The sequence below is a fragment of the Pseudopipra pipra genome, chromosome Z, assembly GCF_036250125.1.
Source record: "Pseudopipra pipra isolate bDixPip1 chromosome Z, bDixPip1.hap1, whole genome shotgun sequence".
Lineage (NCBI taxonomy): Eukaryota > Metazoa > Chordata > Aves > Passeriformes > Pipridae > Pseudopipra > Pseudopipra pipra.
The window spans coordinates 2,706,635-2,727,004 of NC_087581.1; the positions used below are offsets into that span (position 1 = coordinate 2,706,635).

At 44.7% G+C, this 20,370-nt stretch overlaps 1 protein-coding gene across 1 annotated transcript in view; it reads left to right on the forward strand.

Annotated features, from left to right (window-relative positions):
- LOC135406581 (lipoxygenase homology domain-containing protein 1-like) overlaps positions 1-20,370 on the forward strand; it is a 72,339-nt gene that overhangs the window by 42,915 nt on the left and 9,054 nt on the right. The window contains exons 13-14 of the mRNA XM_064640897.1: positions 2,451-2,628; positions 7,443-7,628. Of these exons, the coding sequence (XP_064496967.1) occupies positions 2,451-2,628; positions 7,443-7,628 (364 nt within the window). The remainder of the gene's footprint in view (positions 1-2,450; positions 2,629-7,442; positions 7,629-20,370) is intronic.

Sequence of the window (20,370 nt, forward strand, 5' to 3'; positions counted from 1 at the left end):
TCCCAGGTCAAGGTATCAGGAGCAGCTCCCTGTGTCTGTGCTGCTTTTGTGAAGCTGCACAGGAATGAAATCCCACATCCTGGGTGAGGTTCTGGGGATGGAAGGAGAGGGCGTTTTGCTCCAGCAGTTTTAGTAGCCAGACGGCTTTTCCCAGACAGCATCTGGAGCGCTGGGCATGTGCTGGGGATCTGTGAGAGGTCTGATCCCTCTGTCTGTGAGTGCACTGCAGCTGACAATTCTAATCTGCTTCTACCCCCCACTGCTTTTCTGACAATTCCCTGCAAGCTTTACTCTGGACATTTTGCTGCTAACAGCGTCGCTGTCATTCCCAAGCAGGGCAGAGGTATTACTGGATGAACCTTTTCCAGAATAGAGTTTATGCACCAGGGGGAGGGGAAAAAAAAGACATTTTCAGTCAAACTGGCATTATTAGAAATACAATTTTGCAAATTTTAGCCAAAGAGAAGTGTCTAGGTTGGACACCTAAGAGGATGTAGGCATCATTCATGCATCCTTGTGAGAGGACACTTCCTCCTGGTCTGTGCCCCAGCAGAGAGGTCACAGCTGGGGTGGGGGAGAGTTGGTTTCTGCTTGGTTCAAAGCAAGAATTTGATTCAATATCTCTTGACTCATAGAACTGTTTTGTGGCCACAAAGATAGTGGTATCACTGACTGTGAATAAGCAGCTTTCTAGAAAAGTGGGACAACTTCAACAGACAAAAATATCCTGTCCCCCCTGGGATGAAGGTGCTGTGTTACAGATCCCTGCTTAGCATCAGGCAGAGTGAAAGCCCCAGATGAGTGTGCTACCCACAGAATCATTCAGTGCACAAATAGCATGGCTCAGCTTTTGTGTAGCTACTGCCCTCTTTAAAATAAACTTTTATAACCTGGAACAATATTCTTCATTTGAACTGCTAGAGGCTCCAGGAAATCTTGGTTGGGGTTAGCAGAAGGCCATGGACTGAGACACCTGGAGTTTGAGGATAGAATTTGAGCACATTTTATCTCAAGATAAGTTTTATTAAGGGTTTTTTTCTTAGACTGATGTATGAGAGTGCAGCAGAAGGTCACAGAGGTAGTCAAGGGACAGAAGCACATGGCACACAGGGAAAGGGTGAGGAAAATAGAGTTTTTAAGCCTTGAGAAGAAAAGGCCAAGAGGGAATCTGAGTCCAGTCTTCTGCTGCTTGAAGAGAGGTTACACATCCAGTCTCTTCTCAGTGATAAACAGCAAAAAGGCGTGAGGCAATGCACACAAGTTGCAATGAGGAAAACCCTGATCATATATAAGGAAAAAAAGTCTTCCCAGTGAGAGTGGGGCAGCCCTGGGATGAGGACTCAAGAGTGCTTGGGGAATCTACACCCTTAAAGATTTCCAAAACTCAACTAGACATGTCTTTGCAGTTAGCCATGCTCGGAGCGGGAGGTAGAAATACACAACTCTAGGCACCCCTTTTAATTTAAAATTTCCCATAACTCCATGAGTCATCCCTCCCTAATATTGTCACACTTCTCTGACACGTCTGGGCTCATGTTTGCATGGCCTTTACCAGCTGTGTTTGCTGATGCACTGCTACACTCAGGTACGGTCTCTGTTTCTGCTGGATGGGAACACAAATGGTAATTTGCAGCCCTGCCTCCTCCCTTCCCTCCAACTCCCCCACTTTAGTGAGAACTCACTGCTAGGTTTTTGCTGTAGGCAGGTGTAATGCCTTTCTCCTACCTGACTGATGCTCCACTGAGCCCACATTCAACAGGAGACATAAAGGTGGGTATTTTATTAGGCGTTTGTTGGAGTAACTCACCGACTTGTTCTGAATTCATTCCCATTCTGTTCTCATCACCACAGCATCTGAGCTCCTTCCACGAGACATTTGATAGTGTGACTAATATCTGTTGCATACTGTTTGTTCTGTCACCTTCTCCCAGAGGGAGAAGTGTGTGAAACATTAAGTTTTGCTGGCCTAATTTTGTCTTGTGCCTTGCTTTAACTTGTTTGGGGTTGGTTTGTGTCTCTCTACAATGATCTCCACGTGTTCACACAAAGGAGGCAGGCAGAAGAAAGATGATGTGTGCTTCAAAGAGAGTAGTGATGTTCTTCACAACCCTGTTACTTCTTTGGAGTGAATTCCATGCTGGCTCCCAGGAAAGGTCTGACTCTTCTAGAGATGAGCTTTGTCCATTGCTGAAGTCAGAGCAAATTTTCATCCCGATGGATGAAAAGGTGTTATGATATTATGAAGACCATTTCTCAGGACAAATCACCACAGCAAATACTGTCCACAGGAGAGAGCTCCATTTATCCCAGAAAAGCTCAGTACAGGTTTTGAAGCCATGGCCAAGCTCTACCCGTGTTCTACCATATCCCACACTTCATAGATTTAATCTTTGCCCTCATTCAAACAGTAGCTGAAGTAAGCTTTTTCCCCTCATTTTGGCTCTTCACAGATCGTCCTGAAGAACCTGGCTAACCAAGAAGTGGCCACATTTACATATGGGGAATGGCTGTCAAAGCTGAAAAATGCCAGTGGAAGCCTGGTGTGTGAGATGCCAGCTGTCATAGATGAGGAGCAGATGATGGAGGACACAACATACACTCTTCAGGTTAAAACCAGTGACATTGGAGGTTCGTCCATGGCAGATATTTTATGACTTTTCTAGCAAAAAGTTTGATTTTCAGCAATGGAAAACATCTGCTTAATTTGAAATTATGTTTATTTAAAAAGCATAATTTAACCATACTTTACCAGGAAAAAAAAAACATTTTGGCTGGTTGTTCATCATGACAGTGTTATTCTGAGAGATTCATCCTCATCTGAGCTCTGGGCATAAGATATTTAGACACAAGGCCTAGGTTTGACTGCTCTCTGCTTTCTCTGAGAACACCTTGACAGAAAGTATTACCAGAGCAGACCATGCTGCAGTGGTCAGCAGCCACTTTTTTCTTTTTTGTTGTCAGGTCCACCCATGTAGGATGGTCAAAGCTGATGTGCTCCAGGTTTTCAGTCAGCACTATCTGCCTTGCTCAAAGCAGACAACAGTAACTCACCCTCCTTTTCAAAGTGTTTTGAGACCATTTACCTGAAGCTGTGAAAAACCATCACTAAAAGCACACCAGATAGAAGAGGTGTAACAGAGTACACAGAGAGCTGCAGGGCTGCCAGAGCCAAGAAATGGGATTTCTATGTCATTTCCTGGGATTGCTGCCTCTTTTCATGAGAAATTCTGTCAGGCTGCTAAATGAAAGTTGCAGCCACATACAGGCTGCCTTGTGCCAAGGTGGGACAAGCCAGACGCTGTCCTGCAGGACACCTCGTTTTGAAAGGTTGACCCTTAAAGGAGATTCTGTCACACCAGTGCACAGAACCACCTCCTGATCTCTACATCTCCTTCTTTTTCTTTTCTTTATTACCTTTTTCCCTGTGGATTTACCAGTGGTAATTTATGCAGCTTGTGATCTAAGAATATCAAAATTTCCCTGGCAGAGCATCTTCGTGCCGCTTCACCATTTCTTATCTATCTTCTCTGCCTGCTGCTTGTCTGAAAAACATGTAGTGAAACACAAAAAAACAGAAGAGAGAGAGAGCAGAAGGTTTGTTTATGTATCTGGCAATCTGTCTAATATAATGGTAGATTTTTCTGTGACCTTTTTTTGTGAAATCCAGCCCTAACTCACAGAGGCGATGGAAATAGAAATGAGAGGAGAATAGAAGATGACAGCAGCAGCAGACAGATCTGCCCTTCCCATTGAATGAAGGATGATGGGTATTAATGAAGAAACATTTTATTTCATTATGAACAGCGACAACCAGTAGGAAAGAGCAGATTACAGGGAGGTTTCAGAGAGTCTGTTTGTGATTAGATCACACAGCTCACTGACATAATGCTGAACTTTATCCAGCTTATCTAAAGTGGGTACAAATCATGAACCATCTCCCCTCTTTGATCATTATGTATTCCACAGTTACTCCTGGTTGGACCCATTCAGGAAGAAAGGCATTTTATCCTTGACGGTTGGTTTGAACATGTTATATCATCTCCTGCCACGCTGACATTGTCTAGGGACAGCAATGCTGCACAAGGAATTAAATGTTTCAGTTTCTAGGCATAAAGTTTTCCTCTGCAGTAGCTTTCAACTTCCCAGTGCATCAGGGTCATCAGAGTCACAGAGTGAAAAAAAAAAAAAATTGAAAAAAAAATTGGAAAAAAAAAGCAAAAAAAAAAAAAAAAAAAAAGAAGCAAATTCAACTCACCTATTTGTCAGTCTCCAAAAAAATAATACTTCTGTTCTTAGTTACTTCTAGCCTAGACTGTCTCTGGTCAACTCATCTGAGAGAGAAGAATCTTCATCAGTGGTCTGGATAGTCCTCTGGAGGGTCTCTGCCAGTCTCTCTTCATCACATTCAGACAGAGACTGCACGATTTTTAGGCTAGATGGCTGAAGTCAGGGAAAATGAATCACATAAAAAATGTGCTGCAGCAAACTAGAAAGCATAAACCATTTCCTCCCCACCACGGGTGCATATTTAAAAACAGCCTCATTTTACTTTTTCCTCAAAGAAACCTTTGAGTTGCAGTTTGGACTTTCACAGAGTCATTCTGCTGCGATGATAATGTAACCTACAGAGGTTGTGTCAGGGAAAGACTCTGCTCCTGCAAAGGTCAATCACCTTTCTTCCACCACCAGCAGCACCTCAGATGGCAGCTCTCAGACTACACATAGATAGGAAGAGAAGAGGTTGTTAAAACACACATGTCCCAAGTCAGATGGGTAATCTACAGTTAAAAACCAAGATCTTGATCCACTTTTGATCTTAGAAGTAAAGCACAACCATTTTCTTCAAAGACCCACTGACACAGATGCAGTAGGGCCAGACCATCTGATGGCTCTTTCTGTGGCACAAAAATGTCCTCACTGGTTAATTTTTACTTGCTCTATTTCACATGCAGGCACAATATACATGGTAATGCAATAAAGATGGGGAATGAATAAATACTGCCTTCTCGTTTTCCAATCATTAATGAAGCATAAGGTTTTTATCTCTGCTGTTATGAGATTAATTAGGATGTTGTCAGCTCAGCTCCAACCTACAAATTACATAATTTAGGACAGTTGGTGTCAGTTCCTAGTGCCTTATCCAAGTCTCTGTTATGTCAAAAGGATATTCTTTAGCCTCAGAAGGCTGTGACTCAAGCCCACAGTTTGTTTAAAAACAATGCATCTGCTCAGTAAGAATCATAAAATCATAGAAACTTCTGTTGTTGGAAGGGTCCTCTGGAGGTTCTTTCACCCATTTTCCTGATCAAAGGGCTATTGCCAGCACTGGGTCAGGTCAGATAAGACTCTGCCCAGCCAAATGTTGGACAGCTCCAGGGATGGTGATGCCACCACCTCCTCAGGCATCCCATCCAGACCTGAAACGCATTCCTAAGAAACTTGTTTTTTTCCAGGTGCCCAGCCAGAACCTCCCCAGAAACTTGTGGCTGTGAGTCCTTGGGGCATGGTGGGGCCTCTGCTCAGTGTCTCAACCTCACCCAGGAATTCAAACTGGCATTTTGCACTGAACACTGGGAACTTCCTTGTTAGCTTGGATTCAATCCCAATATGAATGTCACTGCTATAACCCTCGGGTCACATTCAACTTCCCAGCATGTGCAGGGTTTATTCCACCACAGATGCAGAACTTTGCTGAATTCCTTGGGACTTCTTCTTGCCCAGTCCTCAAGTTTCTCAAGGCCCATCTGGGTTGGAATTCTGGAATTCAGCACATCAGTCACTCCCACAAACTTACGGTTATCCAGAAATCTGCTGAGGAAACACTCTGTCAATGTTTAGGGTGTTGATGATCTGCAGTTCAGCCCTGCAGATCCCAGTATTGACCCATGTGCTATTGAACTCATCGCCAGTTAAGGCTTGTACAACCACAGCACCTTCATCTCTTCATTTGTCAAGTCCTTTGCAGTCCCTAAATGCTCCTGGCAGTTTCCTGGAACTGACAACAACCAAAAAAATATCAGAGACCCAAATAGGTGAAACATACATTGATTTAACATTTCTGTTCTTTACTTTCCCATCTCCTGCTAATTGCTTGTGAGGGAAATGTCACAGCATGGGACCTTCATAAGCTTCTTCCTGCAGGGACAGTTTTGCTAAGAAACAGTTGGTTCCGTGCTTTTTGAGACCTGTTATTAATTAGGAGCCTGCTCCTTGCAAGGAAATGGACTTGACTTTGCTTTGTTCCTCACCTCAACAAGCTTTGGGGTCATAAAAGGTACTGCCAGATGAACTGCCTGAATCCTTGATGCTGTTTCTTCCTATTTAAGCCCTTCCTAGGGAACTGCTGAAAATTAGCCCCAATTTAACATGGGCCATTTTCATGTGGACACCACATGTAGCTTTGCCTTTCCTCTGTATGACTTTTCTTCTCCTCTTTTATAATTTTTTCCAGCCCTTCTGTAGGAACATTTGTGATTTCTTCCTTATTTCTGTATTTAAATAATTATCCCATGGAAGGGGTAGCTTTCTCCAGAAGTTTACAGTACCACCAACCTTGTCTCTGCATTGGAACTGTGGGAAATACTGTCAGTGTGGCTTAAAGTGGATTTATGATACCCTTGTGTAAGAAAGAGCTTGGCAGGTGGTTAGAGTTTCAAAGCTGGGCTATCTAACCAAGGGCAGCAGATGCTGAATTTCTTTGTAAGGCAGATTTGGGTCTGACGATCTTGTTTCCCTCTTCCAAAATTTAAGGGCTTCGGTTCTGACACAGCAGTGACTGTCTGCCCATGTGGAATCACATTTTTCTCCATAAATCTGCTTTTTTATTATGACATAAAAACTAAAATGCAATAATTTCAGTCATATTGTAAATCGTGCCAGGTGTAAATGCAACACTCGCAGCTAAAATGTTCCTAAGGTCACCGAAGGTGATGGTTTGGCCTTAAACTCCCCAAAAGTCAGGAAAACAGCATGGTTGGTTTCTGTGGCAAAATATGGACAGTAGTGGACACATGAAATTCAATATTAGGTAATAAAGATCATCTTAGAAATGTTTATTTTCCTAACATATACATCATAAGAAGGCGGGAGGTGATGTGGAGAACTATTGCATGAGAAACTGGGACTTTTTCCATTAAATACAGCATGGACAATATTTTGACACTGCCACCACTGCGGTCTCCACACCTTGAGTGCAAGGGCAAAGCATGCATCTGTGTCTGTGGGATGGGCTGGAAGGGCTGGATTTTAGCTGCCATGGGGTGTCCTCCCTGCAGGATCCTGCACAGATCCACTGAAATGTGTTGGCTGTGCCCAGAGAAACATGAGCATCCCTGCTGCCTCTCCCTGCCTGCCTTTTCTGCCTCCCCATGCAGCTGGGGGTTGGGAGTCAGCCTGACTTGGCAGACTAACTCATGACATTTCTCTTTGCTGTCTCCTCCCAGGAGCAGGCACCGATGCCAACGTGTCCTTGATCCTGTTTGGGGAGTATGGGGACAGCGGGACCCTGGCTCTGAAGGAGTCCAACAAGTCTAACAAGTTTGAGAGGAACCAGATGGACGAATTCAGCTTCTCAGACATGCTGAGCCTGGGAGACCTCTGCAAAGTGCGGGTCTGGCACGACAACAAAGGTCAGGGCAGTGACTTGCAGGGAGGGAGAGGTTGGGACAACATTTTCACTTGAGGAAGCACATTCTACTCCATGGGCACAGGGCAGCCTGAGGGCACTATTCCCAACTCTGCTGCAGGCTGGGTGGATTACCTGGATTTTATATGGATCCTGTGTCCCAGCTTGCCCATCTAAACACACCCCCTTTATGCAGGTGAACATCTCCCCAGATGCTGCTGTAGTATCTGCCTGAACGGGTCCCCAGCTTCAGTCTGAACTCACAGCCACCACTGCAGCACAGGGATAGCTCCTCCAGAGCAAATCCATCCAGCCTGTTGTCCCAATACACTGACTCTATTTATGCCTGTCATGGTTTGAGATCCCCAAAATCTAATTTCCTAGTCTAAGCCCCCTCCCACATCTCAACCTAGTATAAGACGTGTTTTTTCCAGACAAAACACGAAACTCAGAATGGGGGAAAGGGAATATATGACAATGACTGTACAAATAAACATTATAATACATTATACACACTATCACAACTATCTCTACTATGACATAAGTATTTACAATGGATCAGATCTCTTCTCCCCTCCAAATAAAAGTCCAGGAGGGAAGAAGGACAGATCCCTTCTAGTCTCTACTCTGAGCAGCAGTATCTTCTAAGGCAGCAGGTCTCTCTGTCCTCTTCACATGCAGCAGCTGATAGCTGGATTTCTGCCAGCACTCACGAGGGAGGCCTCCAAGCCTCTCTCAGCCCCTTGACGGAGGCAAAGGGGTCTTCCGTGGGCTACGTTCACCCCAGGCAAAGGTCGTTCCACGAGACACAGGGGGTCTTCGTGACGGTCTGGTATCTTCAGGGGACTCAAGCCCCTTGCAGAGCTGATGGTTGCGAGCCTCTTTGTAGCTTGCAGCAAGGGAGGGCCCCAAGGTCAACTTCCACACACTGTCCTGGCTGAGCTCTCAGGACAACAGAGCTTCTTAGCTCCTTTACTCCATTTAGGACTTCTAATCGGTAAGAGTCCACCCCCCTCCATTTTGGAGGGATCTCAAAGAAAGTTTAGGGGGGTTTAGCAGTTCTTACCCCCAAACTTCCTCTCTGTAGGACTCAGTTCTCTCTTTTGGCTGCTGCTAGCTCTTTTTCGAACAATATTGTGTCTCTCCTGCTTGGCTGTAATGCCTCTGCCACTTCTTATCTTTTTTGGCTCTCTGCCATCGCTTCTGGACACTGCTTCTGCCGCTGCTGTCTCTGCTCACTCACGGTGGAGAAAACTTTTTAACTTTGAGCTGCAGGCACTTAGTCCAGCCTCACGCTGTTCCAAGTCCCTGCAGCCCCCCCCCCGACAGGGGCTGGGGGGTCCTAGAGGCCCCAAGGGGCTCAGAGCCCCTTTCTTCGTGGTGTCATGACATGGCTACCACTTCTTCACCCAACTACAACTAACCTTGTCTCCCGTTTGCTTGTGCTATGTTTACATTTCGCAGGAGCGCCCACTGGACAAAACTTCAAAACTTTCAGAGGTCACTACCCCCTGGGGTTTACCACTTTCTTAGCTTCAGGGGGAAAACCTGGTTCAAACCACTACAACGCCATACCTTTCACACAGGCTGACGTGGCACTTCCAGAGCAATTTGATGCCACGGAGCTGACATCGACACATGGGGTAATGCAGCCTGGCATAACACAGTGAGCTTTAGAAGACAGAAATAAAGATCTGTGTCTGTCTTTATTAAGATCACTGCATCAGCCATTGGCACCCTGCTGAGAGAGATTCTGATATTTCCCTGCTGCAGGACACCCTGACTGGTGTCACAAACAGCAGAGCAGCGCTCGGTACTGCTGTCACAGTCATTTGTGTTGTCATTCAGGCATCAAGCAGTATCTTGTAACAAAAGCACCACTGACACTGCTGTGGTGACACCCCATCCCACCCCATCTCCGTGTAAAAGGAATTATATTGCATTAGCAATGGCTTGTTCTCTGACAGCTGGCCCTTGCTGCAGCCTAAAGAGGAAGCTCAACAGCTCCCACAGACCGACCTGGGTCACTATTAACAAGGCTGTTTGGACAGTAATATTTATCAAAATCCAAGGAGGAATGGCAGCAGGACTACTCAGTAATTACCTGCTTGTACTGAGGCAGCTGGCTTATGGCTGGGGTGGGGTTTTATGTCAGTGTGGATGTGCCCTGGCCATCATCTTCTTGACTAATCCAAGTTGTGGCAGATGGGGAAGGCTGCATCTCCTGCAATATTAATAAAATACACTACCTCTGGATCAAACTTCCATACTGGAAGTTTGCCTCCTTATTTTTTATTAAAAGAAAAAAAAATAGAGAGAGAGAGAGAAAGAAAAGAAGTCTTATTGTAGCCACTGTGAAAGATGGGAAATACAACCATCCTCAATTGTTTATTCCCAGACACTCCAAGCTTTGAGCTCGGATTTATCACTCCCATAACACAGAGCAATTTAGTTGATTAAACTCTGTAATATCATGTTATATAGCTGCTGCTGAATGCAGTAAGGGACTTGCTTTCACCTGATTACTTTGCCAAAACACTTATTCCTTGGATCTGCAGTTTAAATGAAAGTATGGAAAGGGCTGGTGAAACACAACAGTTTTAGCTTAGCAAACAGATATCTCTGCAGTTGGAAGAGTGGTCCAGATGTCCTTCTAGTAGCAGCAAGAAATCAACATGGACTTGCAGATTTGCTTTCAAATATATTACCAGCTAATATGTGTATAAAAGAACATTTTCCTCAAGAGGCATCATGGTTCCCTGGTGACTGGCCATGCTGACAGAGTGAAATACACCCACCAGGGCAGAGCTGGTCCTTAGGGCTCAGCAGCACGAACAGACTGGGAGGTAGAAAGATGAGAACTGGATCAGACTGAGGGTCTGTGGAGCTCAGCAGCTCTTTCCAGCAGCAGCATCACTGAGTACCTGAGGGAGAGGAGGAACTGAGTGATCATATGAAATCCTTCCACAATCCTCTCCATCTTGCTGTGCATAGCTCAGGGCATCTCCTGAACTGGATTTAATTTTTGTCCACTAGGTAACTTTCAGTGAATTTTCTCCTTCAAGTTCTTGCCCAGGAGACATTTAGCACCCACAGATGGCAATGAGTCCCGTGGGTCTCTTTCCTGCTGTGTGACAAGTGAATCCTCTTAATCCAGGTGGTTTTGTTGCCTTTTCCTTCCTGCACAGGTGATCATGGTTCACCTTCTCTGTGCCACTGATGATGCTGTTGATGCCACTGGGGAGTCACCACATTGCAGCTGGGCTGTGGTAATTTCCAGCTGTGTGCTAGTGTTGGTTAGTGGCAAAGGAAAGCAACAGAGTTTAGCCTTAGGCTAAGAAGTAAGTAGGCTCTATTTATTTAAATTTGCTGTGGGCTAAGAACATGTACCCAGATAGCCACCACAAGTCAGCTAAAATAGTAAACCGTGTGTCCAGAACTTGAAATATGTCTATAAATACGCATTTGAACCCCTTATTCTCTTTCCTTATTTCCTCATAACACTGGTTTCCACTTATAAATAATAGTTTTTACCAGATGTGGCTGACTGTAGGGTTAATTTAAGCCTTGAAAAAACAACATGCTCAGGTTTTGCTCAGCAAAAATGTACTTGCTATTTTTCCCGCAGAAAGAAGGAAAACTGTAGTTTAAGTCATAACATATGTTGTCTACATTGTTCTTGCATTAGTCATGTGAAAAGCATATCCTATCTAAAACTTCACACAATGCAGCATGACAGTTTGTTGGGTGGGCAGGGTATTTATTACTGCTGGGATCCCAGGATATAACTATCCTTCAAATGCATGCCTGCTCTCTATACATAACTTATATAAATTGGCTGTGGCACTGCTTAGAAATTTCTGGCTCTATTTTTTGGAAAGGAGTAGCAGGGTCAGAGATCAAGGGTCATGTATGGTTTTTGTCAGATACATGGGGGACTTGGGGTATTAAATAAAAATGTGCTTGTATTTACCATTAATTTGAGGCATCAGATGTTGATCATTCTTTCCTTAGGAATTTTCTTTTTTTTTTGGACTAAATGGTTGTCTGCCAATAGCCTGTGAAAGGTTTGGCCTCACACTGTCTACCCCATTGCTCCTTGAATGTTGAATACATGGAACATGGTTGATGTCCTTTTTTTAATTTTCTAAATAATCAGTCTCAATGATAAAATTATAGAATGGTTTGGGTTGGAAGGGATCTTAAATCCCATCTCATTCCATCCCCTGCCATGGGCAGGGACACCTTCCACTAGACCAGGTTGCTCCAAACCCTGTCCAACCTGGCCTTGGACACTTCCAGGGTTCTGGGGGCAGCCACAGCTTCTCTGGAAAACCTGTGCCAGGGCCTCACCACCCTCACAGACAGGAATTACTTCTCAATATCCCATCTAACCCTGCCCTCTGACAGTGGGAAGCCATTCCCCCTTGGCCTGTCCCTCCAGGCCCTTGTCCCCAGTCCCTCTCCAGCTCTCCTGGAGCCCCTTTAGGCACTGGAAGGGGTTCTGAAGTCTTCCTGGAGCCTTTTCTTCTCCAGGTGAACACCCCAAGCTGTCCCAGCCTGGCTCCAGAGCAGAGGGGCTCCAGCCCTTGGAGCATCTCCATGGCCTCCTCTGGAATCTCTCTAACAGGTCCTTCTGATGTTTGGGACCAGTGACAGCATCCCATTAAATGTCTTGAGCATTTATGGGCTAGTTAGGGGAAATACTAACCATCACAAGGCTTTCTTTTCTTTCAGGCATCACCTGATCCCCTCAGGAAGTCAACCACCTGCCTGTATTTCAGGATAAAATACATTTAAGTGCCTTGCCTGATGTGGCTGCTCTGCCATACACTGCAGCTCAGAATCCCCCTCTGTCACTGAAGTCTTGCTGCAGTGGGTTTGCTCCCAGTTCTCATCCCACTTTTGTTTATCCTTTCACTGAAATTTGACTGCAGCGGGGTGTTCAGAGTTGAAGAGACAGTAATTGCCATGGCAAAGACTGTCAGGGGGTCTTTAGACTGCAAACGCCACGTTTGCACCCTCTGAAAAAGCACGTCAGTTTTATGGCCCCACTTTAATGCTTTTAAATGCCATTTTCCCCCCCCAAAAAAAAAAAAAAAAAAAAACAAAAAAAAAACCTCTGAATGGCATCTCTGTATGAGATATAAAGGAGGAATGAAGCCCCCATCAAATTCCTCTAACTTCAGTAAAACTGATCAGGGAGGAAGTCTTTGCTCATTTGAAAACAGGCAGTTTAAAGACTTCACAACCACAATTTCAAGGAACTTGCTCATGATTTTTTTTTTAGACATTTAGAGCTCACCAGCGAGGTTCTGGTAACAGCAAAGTGCCGTGAATGAAATTTAGTTTTAATTTTGCTCCATGTCTTTTTATCTTGCCCCTGTTTACTTTGAGATACTGATGTTCGACCTAATATATTTAGACTCCCTGAGCAAATTTAATCGCTTCCAGACTCCCCATCTCCTGATCTCAGATAGGCACTATGTATTTTCTCATATCTCAGTTCATTTGCTTCTACATTTATGCAAGATCAGTATCTGTAGGTCTGTAGAAATGCTGGCTTTCTAAATATAGGCCTCAATTTTTTTCTCTGCTATAGGAACTAAATCACCATTCTGGAAGAATGGCACAAAGTTTCTCAGTATCTCAGTAACCAAATTATTTACCTAGAAAAAGCTTTTTTTTTTCCCCTTTTATCTTTTTTTATTTTATTTTTCCGCCTCTTTCTCCATGAAACAAGGAGGTATGGAAAATCTGGACTGAGCTCCCTCATTTGCCTGAGTAGATTTGAACCCAGGTGATAAGCAGTCTGTCTGAAGTCATTAATTTCAGACTCTTGATTATCTCAGTTGCCATCAACCAAGGGGAGCCAGGAAGGGCCTAATTATGGATAAACTAGACTTTTCAGTGTTACTATAGGAGCAAAGACAGAAGTAAATAACAAGGTTATGGAGCCCAACTTCTTTGACTCAACGGGCCCCTTCTCTCAATTGCACTACCTGCTATAATATCATCTAATTGAGTTTTAAATAGCCTAACTGCCCCAGTGACTCCTTTTGTGTGGCTCTTCCAATGGAGAAAGTATCTTATTCCCTTTCTTGATCTGGACTCAAGTCAAAACCATTTGTATACCCTTGGTTTTCCTTCTCTTTCTCTGAAGCAGCTACCTTTTTAAGGAGCAGTATCTTGGCTCAGATGATGAATTGCCAAGGCCTTGAGCTCACAGCACACAGCTTTTCCTGAGATATGTTTCTGCAATTCATGGGTACTATTCCAAGCCTTTGGGGCACTTGTAGGCCATAAATTATTTAAAAGAAAAACCCCCAACCCTAAAGAACTGTCTTTTTTAGCCCTCTGTAAGGATTTACTCAGCTATCAGGCTTGAGAAGGGCTTTTCTAAGCCCCCTTCTTGGCTCTTGACTGTTGCCTCTTAAACTGTTGATCCTCAGGGCAGATTTGTTGAATAGTTTCTGCTTTAAATAAAAGGTGAGAGGGAGAGAAATAGATGTGTAAAACTGCCCAAGGAGAGGAGAGTCCATCATCCTCCCTGTTTTCTTGGTGGTTCAGTACAGAGAGTGAAGACAATGTCAACTCCTGCATCTTTCTTCGTGGATGCAAGTCAACACCTTCGACAGGGCACAAATGAGCATGCAAACTGCAGACCTGTAGTGTGCCAGCAGCTGTGCCATGCATGATTAGTCCTTCAAATTGCCCAAATCTGGCCTCAGCACCTAGGGAGATCCCAGCATTGACCCCCACAACCTCCCCCCTCACAAGCCTTGCACCTTCCCCTCTCTTCTGTGTCGGGTTTTTTATTTTACACTAAACAGTGCCAGCACAAAGATAAGGATTTCATCCCTGTGAGGGTGGTGAGACCCTGGCACAGGTTGCCCAGAGAAGCTGTGGCTGCCCTATCCCTGGAATTGTTCAAGGTCAGGTTGGATAGGGCTTAGAGAAACCTGGTCTAGTGAAAGGTGTCCTGTCCGTGGCAGGGGTTGGAATTTTTTGATTTAATGAAGGACGAGCTACAGGCATTACAGCTAAAGCAGAAGGCACTGCAAAGATGTCACAGTGCAGAGCATACAAAGTCGAAAAATTTTAAAAAAAAAGATCTAAGAAATCAAAATAGCAGACTTGGAGAGAAGAAGATTTCAGTGTTGACCTTGTGCATTCATTCATTTCTTTCCAATCTCCTGAATTGCAGAATCTTTCACTACAAAGCAGAAGGAGCCCAAAAGGCCAGATGTAGCTGTAGAATTATCAATTTTCTAAAAGCTTCTCTTTTCTACAAGCCTCCTTTGCGCCTCTTGGGGATAAATTACCCTGCATCCTTGTTAAATGTTTTTTGCATCAAGTATTCCTCAATAAAACACAGAATTTGTTTCAGTCACAAAAACATAATATAAGAAAGTGTTGTATCTTCACTCAGAGCTGCTAAGTGCTTTTGCACAGGCGTAGTTGATGTTTAGGATGCACTGGGGGGGAATTTCTGAGGGTAATTTATGGGTGATTTTGACCTGAGTCAAATCCTGGATTGAACAAGTTGCATAGACAACAGAGGAGGGAAGGGGGGTAAGGGACCTATTTTCTAAAACTGTCCCAAGTGTTAAGCTTTTGCTTTGTCAAAGGTTATGAGAGGTTTTGCATTGCCTGTCTGCTCTGATGAGAAATGTTGTGGTGTGAACTAACATGATCCTAAAGAAGAGATACACGAAATGAATCTATTTTTATTCTGGCACTGGCTCGCTGAATGACCTTGCGTAAATCACATCTCTGTACCTCATTTTCAATTATGCTAATTAGGGATAAAAATTATTCACCTTCTTAGAAGTGTTTTGAGATGTACCGAAGCACAGCTAGATGCTATGATTTTAACACCTCACAATTAACGCTCCTTTTCCAGTGATTTGATGCTGCTATCAAAAAACTCCCACCATTTTCTGGGTGATGTCTCACGAGGAGGGGTTTAGGGGTGGACGGTCACATAACCAGGCAATGGATAAATAATGTCAGAGGATGCAGGGCTGGTGAACTGTCTGTGCAATGGTTGTTACTTCATGTTTCAGAAAATGTGAAAATTAAAAAAAAAAAAAAATGCAGTTAAGGGGCTGAGCAATGGTTGTGGATGTCTCAGCAGCAGCAATACTTTACTGGCCCCTGAGCAGCCAGTGTCCCAAGAAGGAGGGTTTTTTCACTCTATGGAAACATGAACACTGGTAATGACTACTGTTATCCTTGATCAGACATCAACTGCTTCCAAAACCAAACCAAAAAAGATCTGCTGCAGATAGATAAGGGATAGAGAGGAGAGTCAATGAGTATGCCTGCAAAGAGCGGACACTTTCGTGGGCATGTGTGTATCCAAACCTGGATGTGGTTCTGCCAGCAGATTTGATCCCATCAGCTCTTTTTTTTTTGGAAGGAATAGTGAATATTCACTAAAGCAAGGTGAGGGACCAGGTGCCTGGTGAGCAGTGAACCCACCTGACTCATTTCATTCGCTTTTCCCCCCACCCTCCCACGTTTCTGCAGGTATCAAAATAGCTTAATATTTTAGGGATGGCAAATGGTGGCTGTTCCCAAGAGGGCCAAAGGAAACTTCTGGTGCTGCAGGTTGAGATTTTAGTGAAAGGAAGCAGTAATGTCATCATCTGTGTTTCATCTACCACTTCCAAAGTCTGGCTCAATTGTACCAATTGTCATGCAGAAATGCATGACAAGGAGCTTACAACCCAACCTGCCCAGTGCCAGGAAAGCACAGACTTCCAGCATCCCCTGGGAAGATGGCAAGATGGCCCTGTGAGGACCTTTCAGATGTGCACGGAGGGTCCTTGCCCATCATCACCCAGTGGCCAGCTTGGGCCCTTTTGAGAAGGAGGATAAATGGGACAAGTAACTGCTCTTTTTGGATAAGGACATTTGGGAAAGAGAATACATTTCACTACATCACACTAAATTATACAGAGTCAAGCAAGCAAAGTGATTCTTTTTTCCCCAAAGCTCTTCTCTTCCTCTAATTACATTTGAAATGTTTTGCATGCTATTGAAAATGTCACTTCCAGCTGCAGACCATTAAGGAGCCTACGTGGCACTGCCACGGGTTTTATTAGGTCAGGTTTGCTGCTGCAGATTTCAATGGCTGCAAAAGCAGGCCTGGAGTGAAATACCTTTTGTTACAAACGTTGAACACTTGTTTTGGTGATAGGGTACCCTTCACAAAGGCACAGTGCTTGCCAAATTATTTTAAAGACCAAGACCTGCGTAATTGAGCAGAAACTGCTCAAATGTGTACCATTTCTTCCTGTCTACCTCAAAGCACTAAAGGAAAGAAATTTAGTGGTCCTGATTCGTACTGGGGTCACTGCAGAAAAGCCCATGGTGCTCTCCAAGGCATTTGTGCAGCTGGTTCTTTTTCCTGAGCCCTTGTTCTCCCAGTACTGTTGCTCGAGGTGTCACTGGGATACAAACAGGTCTGCTCTGCTTTTCTGCAAGCTGAGTGATGGAGCAGCTCTGGCTTTCACAGAGGATCAGGATACCCCATTGTCATGGTTTGAGAGCTCCAAAATTCAGTTCCCTAGTCCAAGCCCCCTCCCACATCTCAGCCCAGTGTGAGATGGTTTTTTCCAGGCACCACACAAGACTCAAAATGGGGGAAAGGGAATATATTACAATGACTGTACAAATAAATACTACAATACCTTATATACAATCTTAGCTATCTCTACCATGACATAAAAGTATTTACAATGGATCAAATCTCTTCTCCCCTCCAAATAAAAGTCCAGGAGGGAAGAAGGACAAATCCCTTCTTCAGAGCAGCAATGTCTCTGAGGCAGCAGGTCTCTCTGTCTCTATGCAGCAGCTGTAACTGGATTGTTGTAGCTGGATCTCTTTTCAATACACACAAGGGGGTCTCCAAGCCCCTCGGCCCATCGTCTCCAAACGAGGGTCTTCAAGACATAAGGGGGTCTCCTTTCACCCCTCTTGGCTCTCCTTCGACTCCAAGCGAAGGCCTCACCTGTGGACTGCCAGCAGGGACAAAACTCGCTTCACCACAGGCATGTCACGAAATGCAGGGGCATCTTCGTGAAAGTCCCTTCCTCAGGGGGTTCACCCCTGAGTCAGAACATCTTGGGCAGCTTTCAGCTGAAAGCCTTTGCCTCAAGAGTTCTACCAGAGCTCCTGTGCTCTGTCTCAGGCTGCCAGGCTTGGCAGCAGCGGCGAGGGGGGCCAAGGTCACCCCCTCCGCATTCTGTCTGGCTGTCCCAGTCCAGCTTCAGGACGTCTGAGCTTCTCAGCTCCTCTCTCTCTGGTGCTGCAGCACTCCAAGACTCCTCTCCTTATATCGGAGTCCATCTCCTCCTCCTCTCTAGGAGGTCTCAGAGGGGTTTGGGGAGTTTGTTTCAGTTTCTTACCCCAACTCTCTCTGTAGAACTCAGTTCTCTCTCTGCTGCTGGCTCTCGTTCTCTTTCTCTCTCTCCTTCCAGGAGTTCTCTCTGTGTTGCTGTCTGCCTGTTGTTGCTGCTTGGTCTTATCTCTTCTGGCTCTCTGCCACCGTTTCTTCGGTCAGTGCAGTTCTGCCACCACTTTTCCGTATCTCTTGCTGTGTCTCACAGTGGAGAAACATCCCCCAGCTCATAGCTACAGATACATAGTCCAGCTTAACACTGTTCCAAGTCTCTGCAGCCCCCGCTGGGGGCTGGGGGGGATCCAGAGCCCCCCAGGGGGGCTCCTGCCCTCATTCCTCATGGCTTTACAACATGGTCACTTCTTCTACTACCAAACTACAACTACCTTCTCTTCCGTTCTGCTTGTGATATGTTTATATTTTGCAGAAGCGCTCACTGGGTAAAACTTCAAAACTTCAAGGGTCACCACCCCCTGGGGTTTTACCATTTTATAACTTCAGGGGGGAAAACTGTTTCCCCCCCCCACAACTCTCCACCCCCCGCTTTTTGCGAAATATCGACATATCACAACAATTTGAAAAATTCTAATCAGCATGCAATCTTCAATAAACTAAAATACAATCAAAATCTCTCTACTACACATTAATATAACATTATCACAAACTTAACTCTGCTCTTAATACTTAACTTATAGCCTTACTTTCTCTATGGTGGTACAGTCTGTGTTTTGTCTGGAAAACTCTTTCTGTTACCATAAGCATCATGGCTTTTATCTCTTTTTATCTCGATGGTTCGTAACCATCCTCTGCTACCAAAAATGTCATGGTTTCAGAGCTCCAAAAATCTAATTCCCTGGTCCCAGCCCCCTCCCACATCTCAACCCAGTGTGAGATGGTTTCCAGACACCACACAAGACTCAAAACCATGACATTTTTGGTAGCAGAGGATGGTTTCAATCCATCGACCTCTGGGTTATGGGCCCAGCACGCTCCTGCTGTGCCAGGAAAAAGGCTGTGAGCCATCACTGCAGAGATCCTCCAGTTTCTCCCGTGCAGCCAGGCCTTGCCAGCACTGCTCAGGACTTGGGAAAGTGCTTTCACCTTGCTGTATCCACACCACTTTTCTGGCTCCTCTTCCTCACTCCTTCACTGATGCTGCTCCATAAACCAGCTTCGGCCGAGGATTTGATGCCTCTGGGATTACGTCCATATGGGATGTAGTTTCCTTTCCTATTATTGCTCAGGTGCTGTAATGTCTCTGAGCCCATTGCTCTGGGAAAGTCACATGGGAACAGAAGGTGTAAACAGGATAATACTCTGAAACCAAGATTTCATGACCTGAAAAGTGGTTCTGCAGACATGATTTGTTCTCCTTCCACTGATGTGATCCCCAGCACACAGAGCCAGCCCAGCAGAGGGAAAGCTCACATTTAGACTTGGAGCATCATTGGCTTTTGTTTTTTTTTTTTTTTCCAGATCAATGCAAAAAGAAATTTAATATATTTTTCCCAGCTTGAAACAAGAGAAAAACTATACCTTTTCTGGTAAAGCAGAACAGTTTCTTCAGACACAAACAAACCCTTCAATTGCCATATCAGCTTTTAAATGGTGTTTAATGCTGTGGCAGTGAGACCCTTGATGTGACTCCTGGCACCATGAGACAGGATGGGAAGATGTGCTACTCTGGACATATCCATTACAGCTTTCACCAGGGGTTAACTATTTCTCTTGAGCAATGAAAAGCAATAAAGGGATCCTTCTACAGCTTCCAGGTCTCCTAATATAATTCAAGTTGCTAACGATCAGGAGTGAAAATGAGAAAAAAACAAATTCTAGTGAGAGGGAAGGGAAATATCTTTCCTTTAAAGCAGACTGGGGGATGTTTTGGGGCAGCTGCACCATTTTTCTAAGAGTGGCCATCCAGCTCCTTGATTTAAGGTCTGGAAGGGACAGCCTGTTGGTATTTGCTTTTCAGTGTCGATCCTGACAGAGCCCAACACTTGCTCTTTGAATAGCCCAGAGCTGATAAAAGAACCTTTGTGGGGAGGAACAGGAAAAGCTGTACTTTGTGCTTGCTTTGCCCTCAACTCTAACATCTGCTGGAAATCAGCTCTGGCCTATCTCTCCCTCTAACAAAAGAGCAGGATTTTGTTGCAGCTCTCCTGGTGAGTGGCTGCTGGGACCAGGCTGGAGAAAAGGGAGAAGGATATGTGCATCTCACTCAGTCTCTTTTCTGGGTGCTGCTGATTAGCACTGATCCTGACCCCATCATCCTGTTCACTCCTGCAACAGGGCAGAGATCACCAATTTATTCCATCCTAGTCTGCAGCCGTTG